The 21,010-nt window shown below is 41.0% G+C and overlaps 1 protein-coding gene across 1 annotated transcript in view; it reads right to left on the reverse strand.

The window, feature by feature from the left end:
* Positions 1 to 11,639: 11,639 nt before the first annotated feature.
* The window catches only part of SPICE1 (spindle and centriole associated protein 1), a 57,485-nt gene continuing 48,114 nt past the window's right edge, over positions 11,640 to 21,010 (reverse strand). Inside the window, exons 16-18 of the mRNA XM_023758707.1 lie at positions 20,400 to 20,502; positions 13,578 to 13,665; positions 11,640 to 11,957 (exon numbers count right to left, since the gene is read on the reverse strand). Of these exons, the coding sequence (XP_023614475.1) occupies positions 11,904 to 11,957; positions 13,578 to 13,665; positions 20,400 to 20,502 (245 nt within the window). The 3' untranslated portion in view covers positions 11,640 to 11,903. The remainder of the gene's footprint in view (positions 11,958 to 13,577; positions 13,666 to 20,399; positions 20,503 to 21,010) is intronic.

Here is a 21,010-nt window from a genome sequence, read left to right on the forward strand (position 1 = left end):
TGGAAAGGAGTATATTAGGCAGAGGGAACTTCAGAGAGAGGGCTGTGTCTGTGAAAAGCAGAAAGTAGTCTATTGGCTAGAGTGAGACAGTGAAAGGGACATTGAAGAGGAGGCAAGTGGCAGATCATGAGACTGTCCCTAAGCTTTGCTAAGGAACTGAGAACTTTCTAAGTTAATTGAAAGCCAATGAAGGATTTTGAGGAGATGGGTGACACAATCGGTTGTTGTCTCTGTCTTCTCTCTATTGCAGCTCTTTGTGTGGAAACACCTTCTATACCTCCCTTCTAAGTCCTTCACTTTTCCACACGATCCAACCCATTTCCTCAACAGTCTTCTAGGGCATGGCTGGCGAGCAGAATAGAATGGTAGTTCTATTTGGATCGTATTTATTGTTAGATTCAGGTTTGAATCCCAGTTCTGCCATGTAACTAGCTAATTAAACTTTTCATCAATTCCTCAACTGTAAAATGGGAACGAAGAAAAAACTAACTTAGAAGGCTGCTATGAGAATTAATTGAACTCGGGCATTATTATACCTTCCTGGTCATGAAAGAAAGACTAGTATGCCTAAAGCAGATGTGATATGTACCACCTGGTCAGTGGGGCGTGCAGTATGGCTGCCACCTCCCTTCATCTGGACATTAGGGTTCATTCCAGATGTTTTCCTGCAGTGACATCACAATGATGCTATCTCTTGATTTGGGGGACAATAGCATATTGCCCAAACGTTTTTACTATAAACTATTATCAAGAAAGATATGTCCAAGTTGATACTCATTTTATTAAATTTGTGTTTAATACCTTGGAGCCATTTTTCTGGGTTACCAAGATGATGTTTTACCCTTTAAAGAGAGAAACAGAGGTTTTTTCTTTTCTCTTTTTGGTTGTTTTTCTCTCCTTCCTTCCTTATTTTCTCTCACTGGATTGCAGAATATATGCCCAAAGTATATAAAAATCAAATGACAGAAAATTTTTAAGTAGCAAGATCGTTTAAACTCCAAATTCTATCATCCAGTACATTTCTTGTTTCTTCAAGTATCCAAATACACAGGCTTGCTTTCTGTGTTTATATAAGTCACTGATTTAAAAATAATTAATGATAATTTAAAAAATAGTTGGCCTTGCACGGCAATGTCAGTTATTGCAGCTTGATTACAAATTATCTTGTACTTATTAGGTAAATTTGTTCAGATAGCTACAAGCATACCTAAATGCTGTTTTCTTCCTTGCTTTCAAGGTTCTTCATAATTTAAATCAATTCAATTCCCAAAATTGAGCATATTTATATACAAACTAGAGGCCCAATGCACATAATTCATGCAAGGGCCTTGGCCCTCCGCCACCGCCACGGCTGCCTCTGCCTCAGCCCCAAATCCCCGCCCACCGCCACATCCGGGGGGACCTCTGCTGCCTCTGCCTTGGCCCCTACCCACTACAGCTTTGTCCGGAAGGAAGGACATCCAGTCAAATTAGCATATTACGCTTGTATTATTATAGACTAGAGGCCTGGTGCACAAAAATTTGTGCACGGGGGGGGGGGTGTCCCTCAGCCCAGCCTGTGCCCTCTCGCAGTCTGGGACCCCCCAGGGGATGAGCACCTGCTGGTTTAGGCCCGCTTCCCGGGGGATTGGGCCTAAGCTGGCAATGAGACATCCCTCTGGCAGCCTGGCAGCCCTCGGGGGATGTCCATTCGCCAGTGGAGAGCAGGCCTAAGCTGCAGTCTGACATCCTTAGCACTGCTGAGGAGGCAGGAGAGGCTCCCACCACCACCGCTGTACTGGCAGCCATCAGCCTGGCTTGTGGCTGAGCAGAGCTACCCCTGTGGGAACGCACTGACCACCAGGGGGCAGCTCCTGCATTGAACGTCTGCCCCCTGGTGGCCAGTGTGTGTCATAGTGACCAGTCATTCCCAGTCTTTCTACTGTTAGGGTCAGTTTTCATATTACCCTTTTCCTATATAGGATAGAGGCCTGGTGCACGGGTGGGGGCCAGCTGGTTTGCCCTGAAGGGAGTCCCGGATCAGGGTGGGGGTCCCGCTTGGGTGCCTGGCCAGTCTGGGTGAGGGGCTGAGGGCCGTTTTCAGGCTGGCTGGCGACTGAAGCTCCCAGCCTCTCCTTTTTTTCTTTTTTTTTTAATTCTGGGATTTATTTACCTTCTATAATTGAAACTTTGTTGCCATCACTGGAACTGAGAGCCGGCTCCTGCTCGCTCCAGCTCTGAGGCCACGGCCGGCTGAAAGCAGGTATCTGGGGTTTGTTTAGCTTCTATAATTGAAACTTTGTTGCTTTCGGAGCTCAGAGCTGGGCCGCGGCAGGCGGGGAACCTTGGCTTCCTCCATCACTGGAGCAAGCAAGCCTCCTGCTCGTTTCAGCTGCGTGGCTGCCGGCTGCCATCTTGGTTGGGTTAATTTGCATATCGTACTGATTAGCCAATGGGAGGTGTAGCAAAGGTACGGTCAATTGCCATGTTTGTCTATTATTAGATAGGATGGTATTATGCTAGGCATGGAAAGATGAGCAATAAACAGCCCCTGACCTTAAATAGTTACAATCTAAGAAGTAGAAATTGACATTTCTCTTTAAATATAGTCTCAGAATCAGCTTCTCTTCTAAATCACTGATTCAGACCCACCCAAGGTTGACCAGAGCAGGACAGTCAGAGAGTCATGATTGAACTGGGGACTACAGATAAAGATTTTCTTGATAAAAATTAACATTACTGTGTTGGCAAGAAACTAAACTACTCTTTAAGTTGCCATGATGCAGGCCCCAAGTAAGGAGGAAAGATAGGCAGTGGGCTGGCCAATCAAGCTGAACTAATGATGTATTGTGAAGGTCTAAATTAAAATATTTTGTCTGCAAGTTTCAATAACAATTTAGTCTATAAATATACTTAGGGTTCTATTGCTGTTGTACAAATTTAGCAGCTTAAAATTACACTCGTTCATTATCTCCAAGTTTGGTTGCTTTCTTGCTGGCTGTAGGCCAGGAACTGGTCTAAGCTTCCACAGGCTGCCTGCATTCCCTGGCTCCTGGCCCCCTAAAGCCAGCAGTGGTAGGTCAAGTACCTATCAGAGATTTAAATCTCATTTTCTTTATACCTATAGTTCTCAATTATAGCTGCACCTTAGAATCACTTGAAAAACTTTTTACTCCATTCCATTCTCAGGGTCTTGCTCCCCAAGTAATTCTTTTGTGGAACCAAGGATAATAGGGTTAAGGGCCATGAGTTTATAGAAGGCACCTAGTAGATATTTGAAACTGGTAGTTATTTTTACTACAATTACTTCATAGTCTCTCTAATACAGCTAGGCCCAATAAATACAATCATGGAAACTTCAGAGCTGAAAAAGATCTTACCTAGTCCAAACTAAACCTTCCACCCCCAATATAAGTCACACAACTACAACACGGAGCCCGGCACCATTGGAAAAGGAGTCTGGTGTGTTGGTCAGGCTGAGAGTATTGGCTAGAGTCAGACTGACTGGGTTGAAAGTCTGGCTCTCTGTTGGGGTCCAGCCCCAACAGGTCCAGGAGTTCCCAAAGGTGTGGACGGAGTCGGCGAAGGAAGGAAGGACATGGAGACAGCGTTCAGTTGATAAGCATAGCCAGGTTCTCTAGCCAGGTTCTAGCCAGGTTCTCCAGCCAGGTTCTATATTTATTATCCTGTTACATCTGTATTTATACCAGTTGATTTTAATCCTATCCATTCTATTCCAAAGGTTAGGGCATTTGTTATCTCCATTCCAAGGTCACTACTCTATTGTTCTGTTAAGCTACAAGGAAGTAACTGAAGGAGATTATCCTAAGTAAAGATTATGTAGCTTAAGCATGATTGTTCATAGTTAAAGTGATTAACTACCCGCCTGGCACTTAGTTAAGGGGTTTTATTCCCTTCCTTAGTCCTGTTAATCCCTAACTCCAGGGAAAAATCCCCACTTGGGGAAACAACCTTTCTCAGAGAGGTGACCTTGGTTAAAACACATAGCGCTAAGAAGGGGAGCAAACATATTAAGAACAGTATGCCATATACGCCAGGTCCCTTGAAACATATGCTGTGCAGATGTTTCTTCCCTGCAGCGACTGTGTCAAGCAGCAAGGATGGACCGGCTTCCAGCAGCTCTCCTCTTAACAGTTGTGAGGTATTAAGTATTTAACTTCTCTGTGCCTCAGTATTCTCCTCCATAAAGTGGCTCATTAGTCCAGCCTTTAGCGAATTCTGCTAACCAACTCAATTAGGTAGAATGTCAAGTTTTGAGTCGACCCTGAGGAAGTGTAAAGAAAAAGAGAATCATAGTGCAGTGATGCAGAGGGGCATGCTGCTAGAAGGAGGTTATCTGGGAGCCAGACGAAAGGTTCCTCAAGGTGACATTGCTTGTATTCATTCACTAGAGTGCATTCTCACAAGCTCAGCAGTGTGCTGGAGCTGGTCATGCTAAGACTCATAGAGATTGTTGCATAAAAACAAACACTCAGCGTTTACAAAGGATAATACAACCATGGAAAGGATAATAGCTCGTTTGTTTTGTTTTTGTTTTTTAAATGTTTTCCATGTATCGAGCATAGTTCTAAGGATTCTATGCATCCTGTTTCATCTATTTCTCAAAATGACTCTGAGTCAGGTGCATTTTAAGGTGAAAAAGCAGAGCGGTTACTCTTTGAATCCTTCCCTCTCACCCAGCGCATGCAATTGGTTTGCAAGTCCTGTCGCCAAGTGTGCAGTTTTTAAGCCTTTAGAATGTATTTCCACCCTAGTTCCGGTCCTCATCGTGTCTCGGCTCTACCCTACCACAGCTGCATCCTTGTCTCTCCCATCGCCAGTCCATTCCCTACACTGCCTCCTGTATTTCTAAAGCACAGCTTTTAATGTACCACTCTGTATATACAGCCTTTAGCTCCCCATTGCCATAGAATAAAGACTCAGACTCTGGCATGGCATGAAGACCCTTCATTTTAGGATTATGGCTCCTCTCTTGTCACTTCCCCCACCCTAATCTCTCCTCAAAAGTTTTAGTCCATGGCCACCTGGAACAAATCACAACTGACTGGACACACTGACTACTTTTATACCACTGTATCTATTAGAATGAAAAAAGTCTTAATTGTGCACTGACTATGTGTGCCTCATGGGCTACACACTTTACCTGCATTATCCAATTTAACTGTGACAAGAACCCCATGGAATTAGCATTACCATCTTCCTTTTCAGAGATGAGAAAAGCGAAGGGCAGAGGCTCAACTTGGCAAGTGTCCCACAGCCAAGTGTGGGTGGGGTGGGGCGGCTGCTTGACCTGGAACCCAGGCACTTGCCCACCCGACTCCCTGCTTCTCAGCCGGGTCTACCTGGGACTCCTGCTGTCCCTGCCGGAGGATGAGCTCCCTACAGGCAGGAATGGTGTCCGCTTTGTATCCAGTGTCTAGCTCCATGCCTGCCAAGGCCAGTCACTTCAAAAGTTTGTCAAACTGATCCGGAGGGAGGACGAGGGAAAGTCTAGGGGACAGTGGTTCAGTCTGAGGGAAATCCAAGTGGGGTTCACTGCTCCCTAACTCGCTAACAGATTTGAGGGTGTGGGGGGAGTTGTGGGAACTGCCCAGCAGTTGGGGTCCAAACTTACCTGAGGCACCGACCGCACTGGCTTAGTCACAGCAGCGGCCCAAGGTCTCCGTTTACTGCAGTTACCGCGGCAACGGAAGGGGTAACTGGAGCGGCCTTGAAGCGCATGCGCTACGGAGGCGACTTTCTTTGGGGAAATTCGGCTGTGGTGTCCCTGGGACCGGCAGTCTCACTAGCCTTTTAGTCGCGGCAATTTCATGGTCTGTGGCTCAGGTTCAAGGCCAAACGGAAAAGCCCAGCGTTCTACCAGCTTATTATTATATCATTTACATAATTATTATAATTATCCTAAGGATGGTTTGGTAAGCAGCATGACTTTTGAATACTTTTGAAGTTCCTGCTAATAATACAGAATGTCCCAAAAGATCCCTGATGGTACACTATCATCAGCAAAAATACTTCGGGAGGCTTTTTTGTTTTGTTTATTTGACTACTTATTTTACACTATGTTATCTCTGTTGGCCTTTAAGAGCACGTAAGATTGTATGTTGTGGGCTCCTTGGTTGCAGGACGCTGGGCGGTTGAGCAGTTTGCTCTTCAAGTGCTTTGTGGTACAACCAGAGCTGGAACTGATTTTTAAATACCTCATGTTATTGATTACAACACATTTTAAAATGGTGACAACATGGCAATGATATGTGACAAAGAACTCTGTATCCAGAAAACATAATTCATAATTCAATAAGAAAAACTGCCAAACTTTTTTTAATGGGCAAGGGACTTTGCATGCTTCACATCAGATATATGAGTGATCAGTAAACACATGGAAAGATGCTTAACAGGAGACCTCTGGGAGATGCACACCACAGTCACACCCCCCACACTCACTGGGATGGGTGAAATTTTTTAAACGGCCAGCTCCAAATGTGGAAGGACGTGGAGCAAGCGGGACTCTCATGCACTGCTGTTGGGAAGGTAAATGGCACAACACTTTGGAAAACTGGCAGTTTCTTTAAAAGTTAAACATATACCATGCCATTTCATGTCCAAGGTCTTTACCCAAGATAAAAACTCAGAAGTTTAAAAAGGAAGAAAATGATACACCCAACTTTATAGGTGAATCTCAATTATAGTGGAAGAAGACAGACACAAAATAGTACATAGTGTATGATTCCCTTTATATAAAATGCAAACAAATCTATGATGACCAAAAGTAAATCAGTGGTTGCCTAGGGCTGGGGCAAAGGGAGGGATACACTGCAGAGATGAAATCTTTTGGAGATGATAGAAATGTGTCTTAACTGTGATAGTTTTGTGTATTTTTACAACTACCAAAAGCCAATGAATTGTCTTTAAATGGATGTAGTTTACTATATATAAATTACTTCTCAATAAAATTGACAAGAAAAACATGGCTGTATTTCATTTTGTTTATTGGTTTCCATTATGTTACATAACAACTTTCCAAAAACTTTATACCATGCATTTATTGGTAACATTCAAGTGTTCTCTTTAGAAAGTATTCTTGAGTATAAAAAGAAAAAAAGACCTATTCTTGCTATTATTAAGCAGTGTATCCAAAGTGCATGAAAATTCAGAGAACATACGATAAAATTATTTTTAGAGAGCATGTTAGTTACATTTTCAAATAACATGTTCAACGTTTTCTTCCATCCTCCAAACAACTTTTCAGGTGAAATACCCTGAAATTAAAAGTACTGGGTCCAATTGCTAAATCAGAGAAAAACAATTCACTACAGAATGTCTTTAAAAATCCAGAAACAGAGAAAATGGTATATTTATTTATACACTACAACCTAGCAGTTATCATTTCTGAACATCTGTTGTGAGTCGTGTGTGTGTGTGTGTGTGTGTGTGTGTGTGTGTGTGAGTGTGTGTGTATAATTTCACTTAATCCTCCCAACTTTATAGGAAAAAAATATATTATCTCACTTCAAATGGGAAAGATAAGATTAATTTGCCCAAGGGAGAGCTCAAGTGGCAGAGATGGCACTTGAATCCAGGCTTTCCTATTGCAATACTGGTATCCTTCGCCACTGCGCTATATTAGCTCTTCCCTATAAGTTAGAAGCCCAATAATTATTTTAATAAGAGCTTCAAGTCCGTTACTTCTTACAAGCATTCTGACATGGGCAATTTATTTTACCATTAGGGCTCAATTTCTTCATGTATAAAGGGGGGGGTGGCATTTAACGACTAACCATAGGTTTACTGTGAGATTTAAATGAAATCATGGGGATATTGCAGCTTAGTACAGTGCCTGACACAGTAATGGCTCAATAAGAGACAGCTGTTATTATTATGGTGCTTCCAAGCCATACACACTGTAGGATGGCAGCATAGCACAGGCTTTGGAGAAAGGCTATCTCTGCTCCCATTCTAGTGCCACCACCCCAGGGTGGGTGACCCTGAGAGAGTACTCACCTCCTTGCACCTCATCTGCAAAATAAGGATAACAGTATCTGTGTCATGAAGTCACGTAAAGTGGCTAAAATAGTGCCTGGCACTTAGTAAACAGTAAATTATTATTAAATTCTGCTAACCCAAGTTACTTTACTATCTACAACTGTGGATTTAACAATCATTGATCTAGTTTTTCTTCAAGCTACAATTTGGAGAACTCTAAATATTATTAAAGTTTGGCAAGTGATTTAGCAGCTTTCTATTGCATATTGGAGAAGAAGTCACATGTTATGCAAAACCTTGAGTCTAAACACAAGAAACACAAATAATCTGAGTTTGGAATATTAAAAGTAAATATACATGTAGTATATGATAGCCAAATATAGCAGAGTTCACCCCTCCGCAATGCTATAGGCAAATGGTTTCCAAATGTGAGCATGCATCAGAATCACAGAAAGAGCCCTAACCGGTTTGGCTCAATGGATAGAGCGTCGGCCTGCAGACTCAAGGGTCCCAGGTTCGATTCCGGTCAAGGGCATGTACCTTGGTTGCGGACACAACCCCGGTGGGGAGTGTGCAGGGGGCAGCTGATCGATGTTTCTCTCTCATCGATGTTTCTAACTCTCTATCCCTCTCCCTTCCTCTCTGTAAAAAATCAATAAAATATATTTTTTTAAAAAAGAATCACAGAAAGAGCTTATTAAAACAGACACCAGAGTTTCTGAGTAGGGCCCAGGAATTTCCATTTCTAACAAGTACCATCGTATCCTATATAATAAAAGGCTAATATGCAAATTGACCGAATGGCAGACGACTGGTCACTATGATGCAAGCTGACCACCAAGGGGCAGACACTCAATGCAGGAGCTGCCCCCTGGTGGTTAGTCAGTGTGGTCCCACAGGGGGAGCGCCACTCAGCCAGAAACCAGGCTCATGGCTGGAGAGCACAACAGTGGCAGGAGCCTCTCCTGCCTCTGTGGCAGCACTAAGGATGCCCAACTGCCGGTTTAGGTCCACTCCCCGTGGGAAGCAGGTCTAAGCTGGCAGTCAGACATCCCCTGAGGGCTCCCGGACTGTGAGATGGCACAGGCCGGGCAGAGGGACCCCCCTCCTCTGAGTGCACTAATCTCGTGCACCGGGCCTCTAGTTTCAGAATATATATTCAAGAACAGTTCAGAATATATATTCAAAGACTCTGTAAAAGAAATGTGCCAGGTGATGCTGCTGCTGATGCTGCTGATTGGGGGTCAGACTTTGAGACCCACTGATGAAGTTGGCTCTGAAAGCTGATAAAGAGGGCTTTTAAGCAACTGAACTGTTAATTAAGCCCAGCCAGGCGCGGCTCAGTGGTTGAGCATCGACCTATGAACCAGGAGGTCACTGGGATGCAGGCTCAATCCCTAGTGGGGGGCACAGGAAGCAGCTGATCAGTGATTATCTCTCATCATTAATGCTTCTCTCTCTTTCTCCCTCTCCCTTCCTCTCTAAAATCAATATATATATATAATTTTAAATTGAACTATTAATTAAAACCAATCTTGAATTGTAAAACCAATTCAAGACTAGGGGACAATAAATGTATTTGTAATGATGTTTCCCAAAGTTGGCTGTACACTAGAATCATCTTAGGTTTTAAAAAATACTGATGTTTGTGTCCTGCCCCCAAAGATTCTAATTTACTTGATATGTATCGAGACTTGGGCATTAGGAATTTTATAAGGTCCCAGATGATTCTAATGGTAGCCAAAGTTGAGAAGCACTGCTTTAGAAGGTCTAAGAAAAAAAGGCTCTTTTCTCTGTATCTAATATTCTTGCAGTTTCTTCAATCTACATTTGTTGTAAAGACAAACATTGACAAGATGGATACTTAAATGTCAGTCCCACAGTTTGCCAGTGCGCTGTGGTAAATGATTTTTGCAATCTTTCTCAACTCTGGCTTCACATTAAATCACTTTGAGCCTTTAAAAATAGCTGCCAAAGCCTCAACAAGCCCCTGAGGTTGTCAATCTGGCATTTTAAAAAATGCTCCCAAAGTTAAGAATCATGGCTATTGAGGTTTATAGGAATATAAAGGGAGAGGGAGAATAAAGAGCCAACTAGTTGCAGAACAAGGAAAATGCATGTCAAAAGAATGCATTCACTGCCCTAGCCAGTTTGGCTCAGTGGATAGAGTGTGGGCCTGCGGACCAAAGGGTCCAGAATTCGATTCTGGTCAAGGACACATACCTCGGTTGCAGGCTCCTCCCCAGCCCAGACCCTAGTCAGGCAGGGTGTGTGCAGGAGGCAACTAATCAATGTATTTCTCTCACATCGATGTTTCTCTCTCTCTTTCCCTCTCTCTTCCACTCTCTCTAAAAAGCAATGGAAAAATGTCCTCAATTGAGGATTTAAAAAAAAAAAAAAAGAATGCATTCACAAGCCAAGCAGGTAAGTTGGCATTTCAGTAATATAAGGAATAACACTAAAATGGTTTGCATCCCAGACAGGGATAGTATTTATTAAGTACTAAGTTTCAAAAAGTGCAATATGGATGGAAGAATCTGCAGTAATGCAAATGAATACAGATGACTTAATGTAAATAAAATTAATGATACCAGAAGAAAACAATATTATTACTGGTCACCACAACAATGAAGCCCAAATGAAAGCTGCACAGGACACTTTTTGGAACAGTGACTGCAATGCAGGAGAAGGAAAGGTATTTACCGGAGAACGTTCCCCAAGTACACAGTCTCGACGTGCTTCCCCCACCCCATAACCACCTCACTTAGGTTGAAAATTCCTGTTATACAGCCAAGGGGCAGAGATAATTCAAAAACTAAGTTTAAAATAGAAACCAATGTCTGAGAGCCAAACCGGTGCCCTGAAGAAAGACCTACCCAGAGTGCTTAGTAGATTAAGGGCTGGGAGAATTGATAGCAGTGTTTTGTATTCAATTCTGTTTCAAACACTAAATATACAAATCAATCAGTGTTACTGCATTTAGACATTTGAGAATGCTCTATGATCATTATTTATTTTTTGTACATTAGCATTATTGATGACACTTTCACATTTAAAGACTATATAGGAATTTTACAATACATAGAGTCACTCTTACCTGCTGAAGCAAATATAAACAAATACTCCCATGTCTACTTTTGAAAGCTGCACATTCCACTTAGCAGGAAAAGTAATAGACTACAGAGACTTCCCCAAAATAAAAAACCAAAGGGGGTGCTAAACTTTTCTGAAAGCCAGACTTTCATCACACAAAGGCATTTTATTGTAAGTTATATGCAAAGCAACTAAGTTCTTCAGAAAGTAAAAATAAAAATTAAATAGATCAACATTTAAGATATACTAGACCAAAAAAACCTGAATAAATATGATAAAGGTAATAATATATTAAGAAAAACCTTAAGTTAGAGCATCAGCCCACAGACCAAAGGGTCACGGGTTCAATTCCTGGCCAAGGGCACATATCTTGGTTGCAGGTTTGATCCCCACCCCTCCGTCAGAGCGTGAGCGGGAGGCAACCAAACCATGTGTCTCTCTGGCGATTTTGTTTCTCTCTCCCCCTCCACTGTTTCCCTTCCATTCTCTTTAAAATAAATAATCACTGGAAAGAATATCCTCAGGTGAGGATTAAAAAAGAAGAAGTAGAAAGAAAAACCTTAAAGTACTTAGGAAATTACTAGAATATGAAACTTTAATTTCCCTATAGTCAACATTTTATTTGCAGGAGGTTGCAGGTTGGTTAGTTGTTGGAAATGTATTTGAAAGTTCAAAAATAAAATAATTGCTTTATTTCTTTGTTCTATTTGTATGAAGTCACAGGATCTTTGTAGGTTTTAGCTGAAAGAAGGACAAAAACTTGAAAGCAGGGAAAGGGGAATGGAAGCTCAAGAATGTACCACTGAGAACAAAGTCACACTTGACCTCACTTATGACACATGAGTGGAAAGAGCGAACCAGCCTTCTTCATTTTGTTTCTCAATCTGTTGAACAAAGATGCAAAAAGGATTTAGGAAGTAATCAGAAACAGGAGACCATTCAAGTACATAGAATCAAAGTTACCCTATGCCACTGAGTGGTACTAAAAAGTAAATTGCTACTGGCAATTTTTATTTCTAACAGACACTCAACTGGCATCCTTGCTGATTTAGGAGACCTAATTTTTTTAAAAAGATAAATCCAGTATTTTATGCAAATCATATGTATACCTTTTAAAAATAACAGTCATTTGCCCTAGCCGGTTTGGCTCACTGGATAGAGCATCGGCCTGCAGACTAAAGGGTCCCAGGTTCGATTCCGGTCAAGGGCATGTACCTTGGTTGCGGGCACATCCCCCATGGGGGGTGTGCAGGAGGCAGCTGATCAGTGCTTCTCTCTCATCTATGTTTCTAACTCTCTATCCCTCTCCCTTCCTCTCTGTAAAAAATCAATAAAATATATTTTTAAAAAAATAACAGTCATTTGATTTTGTAAATTAAATCCTAATAAATTCCAGAAACTAAGAGCAAATTATACAAAATAGTTTAAAGCTTTTTTAGAGTACAATAAACAGCAAAGGGCACATCTAGTGTTGGACAATTGAGATATCTGAGTCTATCAATTAATTTGGGCTGCAAGTAGTACTCAGTTAATTGAAACATTCACTATTTGGTCTAATTACTAAAGTTAATAATAAGAACAGCAAAGATTTTTCCCCGTATCAGAGAGCAGTTAGCTCAAATTTGCAAATGTAATGTTTGTGATTTGAAAGATATTCTCACAATTTGCTATGACCAAACACTCAGAGGAACTATATTTTGCTGTATTACCAACACAGAGAAATGCCTTTTGCAAAAAAATTGGATATATTGTAAGATGCTTAGTTTCTATACAATCCTATAGTAAATTAGAACACATGAAAAATATGTAAGACTTTTTTTTACTCTTTGTGCATAACTCTGTACCCCAGGGGACCTCAGATATGGCACACTGGGGTAAAATGACATGGAAAGTGACCACCCCAGGGCTGACTATCCCAAGCCCCACCCAGCCACAGCAAGGACTGGGCACTAGTATCTCAGTATACCTACAAGGCGTTCAAGGCACACCTTCGAGGCCTGCCACACTATTTGGGAAGCTCTGCCTAAAGCCAGTAATTTCCAGTCTTTAAAGATTGTTAAAATCTTATTGAATTTTCTTATTCCTTAGTTATCCTAGAAAAGAAAAGTAGTATATGGCTTAGTTGTTTTTCTAATGAAGGTAAATTAATATATCTTTTCTTCTCACATTTTTATATCATCTTTAGAACAGCATAAATAATAATAAAGAATGGAAATCACTGCCCAGCTATTGTGGCTAAGTTGGTTGAGTGTTGACCCAGGCACCAGGAGGTCACTGGTTCGATTCCCAGTCAGGAGACATGCCTGGGTTTTGGGCTTGATCCCCAGTAGGGGGTGTTTCTCTCTCATAGATGTTTCTATCTCTCTCCTTGTCCCTTCCTCTCTCTGAAATTAATAAAAACACACACACACACACAAATGGAAATCACTAAAAATAGCCACCTTTCACCCTTGCCCTCCTGCCCCTATACGGCACACATTTCACAATTACATTTTATCATATACCTTTGCTCTTGGATTAACAGGTGTGAATCGCCCACTTCCTGAGGTGGCATTTAATGGAGAACAAGAATTACTAGTAGCCCCTGAAGATCTATTTGTGAGGAATAAAAGGGAGAGAGAAATCTGTCATTATTAATCTTCAAAAATTATGTAAGACTGACAATTCTCAATACTGGAACAAGCTTGAGAAAGTATGGCTGACTTAGATCCAAAGAAGGTAAATTATTTGCAACATATTTTCACCAACCTAAGATTTTTTTAAAAATTAATAGGCTTTCCTTTTTTAAGAGTTATTTTACTCTTTTCTTTTTTTTATTTTTTTTTTATTTTTCGCTAAAAGTATTACAAAGGGTATTACATAAGTGTCCTTTCCCCCCCCCCCCACCCTTGACAAGCCCCTGCCCTCCCTTACCCCCCAGTGTCTTATGTCCATTAGTTATGGTTATATGGATGCATACAAGTCCTTCGGTTGATCTCTTACTCCCCTCCCTCCTGTCCTCCAACCCTCCCTGGCCTTCCCACTGCAGTTCGACAATCAGTTTGAGGCAGCTCTGCCACTGTATTTATTATTGTTCGAAAGTTTGTAATGGTCTTAATTATCCACGAAAGAGTGAGATCATGTGGTATTTTTCCTTCATTGACTGGCTTGTTTCACTTAGCATAATGCTCTCCAGTTCCATCCATGCTGTTGCAAATGGTAAGAGTTCCTTCTTTTTAACAGCAGCATAGTATTCCATCGTGTAGATGTACCACAGTTTTCTAATCCATTCATCTACTGATGGGCACTTAGGCTGTTTCCAGATCTTAGCTATGGTGAATTGTGCTGCTACGAACATCTGGGTGCATATATCCTTTCTGATTGGTGTTTCTGGTTTCTTGGGATATATTCCTAGAAGTGGGATCACAGGGTCAAATGGGAGTTCCATTTCCAATTTTTTGAGGAACCTCCATACTGCCTTCCATAGTGGCTGCACCAGTCTGCATTCCCACCAGCAGTGCACAAGTGTTCCTTTTTCTCCACATCCTCTCCAGCACTTGTCGTTTGTTGATTTGTTGATGATGGCCATTCTGACAGGTGTGAGATGGTACCTCATTGTTGTTTTGATTTGCATCTCTCGGATGATTAGTGACTTTGAGCATGTTTTCATATGTCTCTTGGCTTTCTGAATGTCCTCTTTTGAAAGGTGTCTATTTAGATCCTTTGCCCATTTTTTGATTGGATTGTTTATCTTCTTTTTGTTAAGTTGTATGAGTTCCCTATAAATTTTGGAGATTAAGCCCTTATCAGATATGACGTTGGCAAATATGTTTTCCCACGAGGTGGGTTTTCTTGTTGTTTTGTTGATGGTTTCTTTTGCTGTGCAGAAGCTTTTTATTTTGATGTAGTCCCATTTGTTCAGTTTCTCTTTAGTTTCAACTGCCCTAGGAGCTGTATCAGTGAAGAAATTGTTTTGGCATATGTCTGAGATTTTGTTGCCTTTGTATTCTTCTAGAATTTTTATGGTTTCCTGTCGTACATTTAAGTCCTTTATCCATTTTGAGTTTATTCTTGTGTATGGTGTAAGTTGGTGGTCTAGTTTCATTTTCTTGCATATATCTGTCCAATTTTCCCAACACCATTTATTGAAGAGACTATCTTGGCTCCACTGTATGTTCATGCCTCCTTTGTCAAAAATTAATTGAGCATATTGGTTCGGGCCGATTTCTGGACTCTCTATTCTATTCCACTGATCTATATGTCTGTTCTTGTGCCAGTACCAGGCAGTTTTGAGAACAGTGGCTTTGTAATACAGCTTGATATCTGGCATTGAGATCCCGCCTACTTTGTTCTTTCTCAGGATCGTTGCAGCTATTCGGGGTCTTTTTTTATTCCAGATGAATTTTTGGAGAGTTCGTTCTAGATCTTTGAAGAAGGCCATTGGTATTTTAATGGGGAGTGCGTTGAATGTATAGATTGCTTTGGGTAGTATAGACATTTTAATGATGTTGATTCTACCAATCCAAGAACATGGTATGTTCTTCCATCTGTTTATGTCTTCCTCTATCTCTTTTTTCAACGTCCTGTAGTTTTCTGAGTAGAGGTCTTTAACCTCTTTAGTTAAGTTTATTCCTAGGTATCTTAATTTTTTTGGTGCGATGGTAAATGGGATTGTTTTTCTAATCTCTCTTTCTGAAAGTTCACTATTGGAGTATAGAAATGCCTCAGATTTCTTGGGGTTAATTTTGTATCCTGCTACATTGCCAAATTCATGTATTAAGTCTAGTAGCTTTTTGATGGAGTCTCTAGGGTTTTGTATGTATAATATCATGTCATTTGCAAATAAGGACAGTTTTACTTCCTCTTTTCCAATTTGGATGCCTTTTATTTCTTCTTCTTGCCTAATTGCAATGGCTAATACTTCCAGTACTATGTTGAACAGGAGTGGTGAGAGTGGGCATCCCTGTCTTGTTCCTGTTCTTAGGGGAAATGGTGTTAGTTTTTGTCCATTGAGTATGATGTTGGCTGTGGGCCTGTCATATATGGCTTTTATTATGTTGAGGTATGATCCTTCTATTCCCACCTTTCTGAGAGTTTTTATCAAAAATGGGTGTTGGATTTTGTCGAATGCTTTTTCTGCATCAATTGATATGACCATGTGGTTTTTTTCTTTCAATTTGTTTATGTGATGTATCACGTTTATTGATTTATGGATGTTGTACCATCCTTGCATCTCTGGGATAAATCCTACTTGGTCATGGTGTATGATCCTTCTGATGTACTGCTGGATCCGATTTGCTAAGATTTTGTTGAGGATTTTGGCATCTATGTTCATGAGGGATATTGGCCTGTAATTCTCTTTCATTGTGATGTCTTTACCTGGTTTTGGTATTAGGGTGATGCTGGCTTCATAGAATGAGCTTGGAAGCGTTCCTTCCTCTTGAATTTTTTGTAGTAGTCTGAGGAGGGTAGGTTTTAGTTCTTCCTTGAATGTTTGGTAAAACTCCCCTGTGAAGCCGTCTGGCCCTGGGCTTTTGTTTGCTGGAAGCTTTCTGATGACTGCTTCAATTTCTTCCATAGTTATTGGCCTATTGAGGTTTTTAGATTCTTCCTGTTTGAGTTTTGGAATGTTGTATTTTTCTAGGAATTTGTCCATTTCCTCCAGGTTGTCTAGTTTGTTGGAGTAGAGTTGCCCGTAGTATTGTTTAACAATCATTTGTATTTCTGTGGGGTCTGTTGTTATTTCGCCTCTATCATTTCTGATTTGGTTTATTTGGGACCTCTCTCTTTGCTTCTTGGTGAGCCTGGCTAGGGGTTTGTCAATCTTGTTTATCCTTTCAAAGAACCAGCTCTTGGTTTCATTGATTTTCTGTATTGTTTTTTTGGTCTCTATGTCATTGATTTCTGCTCTAATCTTTATTATCTCCTTCCTTCTGCTCACTCTGGGGTTTTCTTGTTGCTCTCTTTCTAATTCTTTGAGTTGTAGAGTTAGATGATTGACTACCATTTTTTCTTGTTTTTTGAGATAGGCCTGTAGAGCTATAAACTTTCCTCTCAGGACTGCTTTCATTGTGTCCCAGAGGTTTTGGATTGTTGTGTTTTCATTGTCATTAGTGTCCAGGATGTTTTTAATTTCTTCTTTGATGTCATCGGTAACCCAATCAATATTTAATAACATGCTATTCAGCTTCCAAGTGTTTGAGTATTTTGGGTTGTTTTTATTGTAGTTTATTTCTAACATTATGCCATCGTGGTCTGCGAAGAAGCTTTTTATGATTTCAATCTTCTTGAATTTGTGGAGACTTTGCTTGTGACCCAATATGTGGTCTATTTTTGAATATGTCCCATGAGCACCTGAGAGGAATGTATATTTCGCAGCTGTGGGGTGAAGTGTTCTGAAGATGTCAATTAAGTCCATCTGATCTAGTGAGTCATTTAGGATTGCTGTTTCTTTGCTGAGTTTTTGTCTAGCGGATTTATCCAGTGATGTCAGTGGTGTATTAAAGTCCCCTACTATGATTGTATTGTTGTCGATCTCTCCCCTGATATCTTCCAGAAGTTTTCTTATGTATGTGGGTGCTCCTGCATTGGGTGCATATATGTTTACCAGGGTTATATCTTCTTGTTGTATTGATCCCTTTAGTATTATGAAGTGGCCTTCCTTATCTCTGGTTATGGCCTTCACTTTGAGATGTATTTTGTCAGATAGAAGTATTGCTACCCCAGCTTTCTTTTCCTTTCCATTTGCGTGAAAGATATTTTTCCATCCCTTCACTTTCAGTCTGTGTGAGTCCCTTCTAATGAGGTGGGTCTCTTGTAGACAGCAGATGTATGGGTCATGTTTTTTTATCCATTCAGCCACTCGGTGTCTTTTATTTGGAGCATTTAGTCCATTTACATTTAAAGTTATTATTGAAAGGTACTTGTTTGTAGCCATTTCTTTTTGTGTCTGTGTGTGGCTGTTTTCTTTCTGAGCTTGATGTTTCTTCTTTTTACACCAGTCCCTTTAGCATTTCTTGCATGGCTGGCTTGGTGGTGATAAACTCCCTTAGCCCTTTTTTGTCTGTGAAGCTTCTTATTTCCCCTTCAATTTTGAATGATAGCCTTGCTGGATAGAGTATTCTTGGATTCAGTCCTTTGCTTTGCATCACTTTGTAGATTTCCGTTCATTCTTTTCTGGCCTGATGTGTTTCTGTTGAGAAATCATTTGATAATCTAATGGGAGATCCCTTGTATGTTACTTTCCGTCTCTCTCTTGCAGCCTGTAAGATTCTCTCTTTATCCTGAACATTTGCCATGGTAATTATGATGTGTCTTGGTGTGGGTCTTTTCGGGTTCACCTTGTTTGGGACTCTCTGGGCTTGTGTGACTTTTTTCTTCCCCACCTCAGGGAAGTTTTCTGATATTATTTCTTCGAATAGGTTTTCTAATCCATGTTCATCTTTCTGTTGTTCTGGCACCCCTATTATTCGTATGTTGTTTCGTTTCATGTTGTCCCAAAGCTCCCTTAGGCTCTCCTCCTGTCTTTTAATTTTTTTCTCCATTTGCCGTACAGTTTGAGTGTGTTTTGCTTCCTTGTCTTCTAATTCACTAATTCGGTCCTCCGCTTCTCCCAGTCTACTGTTGATACTTTCAATGGAGTTTTTTATTGAAGCTATGTCGCTCTTCATTTCTTCTTGGGACTTACTTAAGTTGTTGATTTTTTCATCTGTTTCTTCTAGCTTCTTGCATAAGTAGTTGAGTTTTTCATCTGTTTCTTCTTGCTTCTTGAACATCCGGTGCATGTACTCTAGGAACCTTATTCTGAATTCTTTTTCCGTCATGTTGCATATCTCTGTCTCACTTAGCTGCTTTTCTGGCGAGTCCTCCTTTTCTTTCCTTTGGGGGTTTCTTTGTCTACCCATGTTTGATCTCACTGACATGACTAGTTGTTGAATCGTTCAGTGGCTGGACCCTGGGAGGCAGTGGCTGCTCCCTGGGTGGCAGTGGCTCCTCGGGCTGTGGTTGCTCCTTGGGCGGTTGTGGTAGCAGCGGCTCCTCTGTTGATAGCAGAGCCTCTTGTGGGTGCTGTTCACAGCTGTGGTGGCTCTTCTGGCTGGTGGAGGGAGGCTTCACACACAGCAACTGTTCCCCAGGCAGAGCGTATGGTGATCAGGAGGCCGCTATTGCTTGAATCTGCTTTCCGTGGAGGGATGCAGGTCTCCGCTGGGCTCTTGTAGTCGCGCTGCTTGCGAGTCGTTGCCTCCGGGTTGGTAGGCGCTGGGTTAGTAGCCGTTCTCTGGATGCCGGTAACCGGTAGCCGCAACCCAAGATGGCGCGGTCTCGCCGCTGCGCTGGCGCTCAGGGGGAGGTTTCAGTCTCAATCTCTAACCATCCGCATTTTTTAGGAGTTCTCTGTCTTTCCTGGCTGCAGACTGCCTCTCAGCTGAGCCTCCCCAGCTTGATCGGGCTGATTGTTACCCGTTTCAGCTGCTCGCCCCTATCTGCTCCGGGATAAAGCACCAACACGTCCGTCTAAGCCTCCGCCATTTTCCCATTCTCCTTTTAAGAGTTATTTTAGATTTACAGAAAGACTTAGTATAAAGATCCAAGGGTTCCAATATATTCCTCAACCCCTCCTCCCAGTTTCCCCTTTTATGAATACCTCATACCAGTGTGGTACATTTGTTACAACTGTAACATTGATACATTATTATTAACTAAATCTATTGTTTACATTAGGGCCCATCCATCGTGTTATACATTCTATAGGTTTTGACAAATGTACAGTATCGTGTATCCACCATTACAGTATCACACTAACAAGTTTTTAACATTTAAGGGGGAAAGGGATGTGCAGGGGTGAAGAAGGCCCAGGCAGTGGAAGAGTAACAAGACCTGGAGAATGCAGGGCAATAGCAGGCATGCAGCGGAGACAGAAAGCCAGGTAGGTCCATCCCTAGTGTCACCATTTATCAACATGTGACACATGTAGGCAAATCACACAGGTAGCTCTATGAACTTCAGTCTCATTTTAATATGGGAGGAAAATACCAGTGGTTAATTTACCCACCCTGTCACATAGTATCTCCCAATTCTGTCACCCATAAAGCATTCTATATATGTGCTGTTATCCCATTTTTGGTTTTTCAATAGCCAACTCATACTTCCTACTCATTGAAGGCTTGTTCCTCATACCTCTCCATTTTCCCCAAAATTCTCCTCGCCGACTACTTTATTTTCTTTTCATCAGTGAGTCTGCCTGAACCTAAGTCAGATATCATGCACTTCCTTTTCTCATAAAGAGAATAAAACAGATACCATATTCTTGATTTTTTTTAAAGTAACTATTCCCATTGTAACCCTACCTTCTTGAATTTATTCCACTGATAGGAGAGACAGTACTGCATTTTGAGGTTTCTGGGGCTTCTGCTCCTGGAACAGATACTTCAATTGTCCTCTTTCCTCCTTCTAAAATATAAAAATAAACATTACTCCATTACCTTTTATTAAAATAAAAATTAAAAATATAATGACTTCTGTCTTACTTCAGATTTCAATATTATAAATTTGGAGGTTCTTTCTATATTTTTATCATTATGGTCCACAGACACACTTGGAGAAATTTTTAAAAAATGAGCTGTGAAAAAAAACTTTAGTGTTAGTGTCAATTCAGTAGCATGCCAGTCATAGAGAGCCAGAATCCTCAGACAAGTGGTATCATGTCAGATCTGGAAGTGAAAAACAGAAGTTAAGAGCTAGCCCTAAAGATCTTGAGATATTTATCAAAAGCAGCTTATCTAAAGTTTTCCCCCCAAAAAAAAGAAAAGAAGAAAAAATCTGAAGTCTTTCAGTAAAATTTTAAATCTTCTAAATCTTTTACATTACTCTTACAGAAGACTTTTTTTTAATCTTTCTTTTTTTTATATTTTATTGATTTTTTACAGAGAGGAAGGGAGAGGGATAGAGAGTTAGAAAC

Source organism: Myotis lucifugus, unplaced genomic scaffold (genome assembly GCF_000147115.1).
Source record: "Myotis lucifugus unplaced genomic scaffold, Myoluc2.0 scaffold_137, whole genome shotgun sequence".
Lineage (NCBI taxonomy): Eukaryota > Metazoa > Chordata > Mammalia > Chiroptera > Vespertilionidae > Myotis > Myotis lucifugus.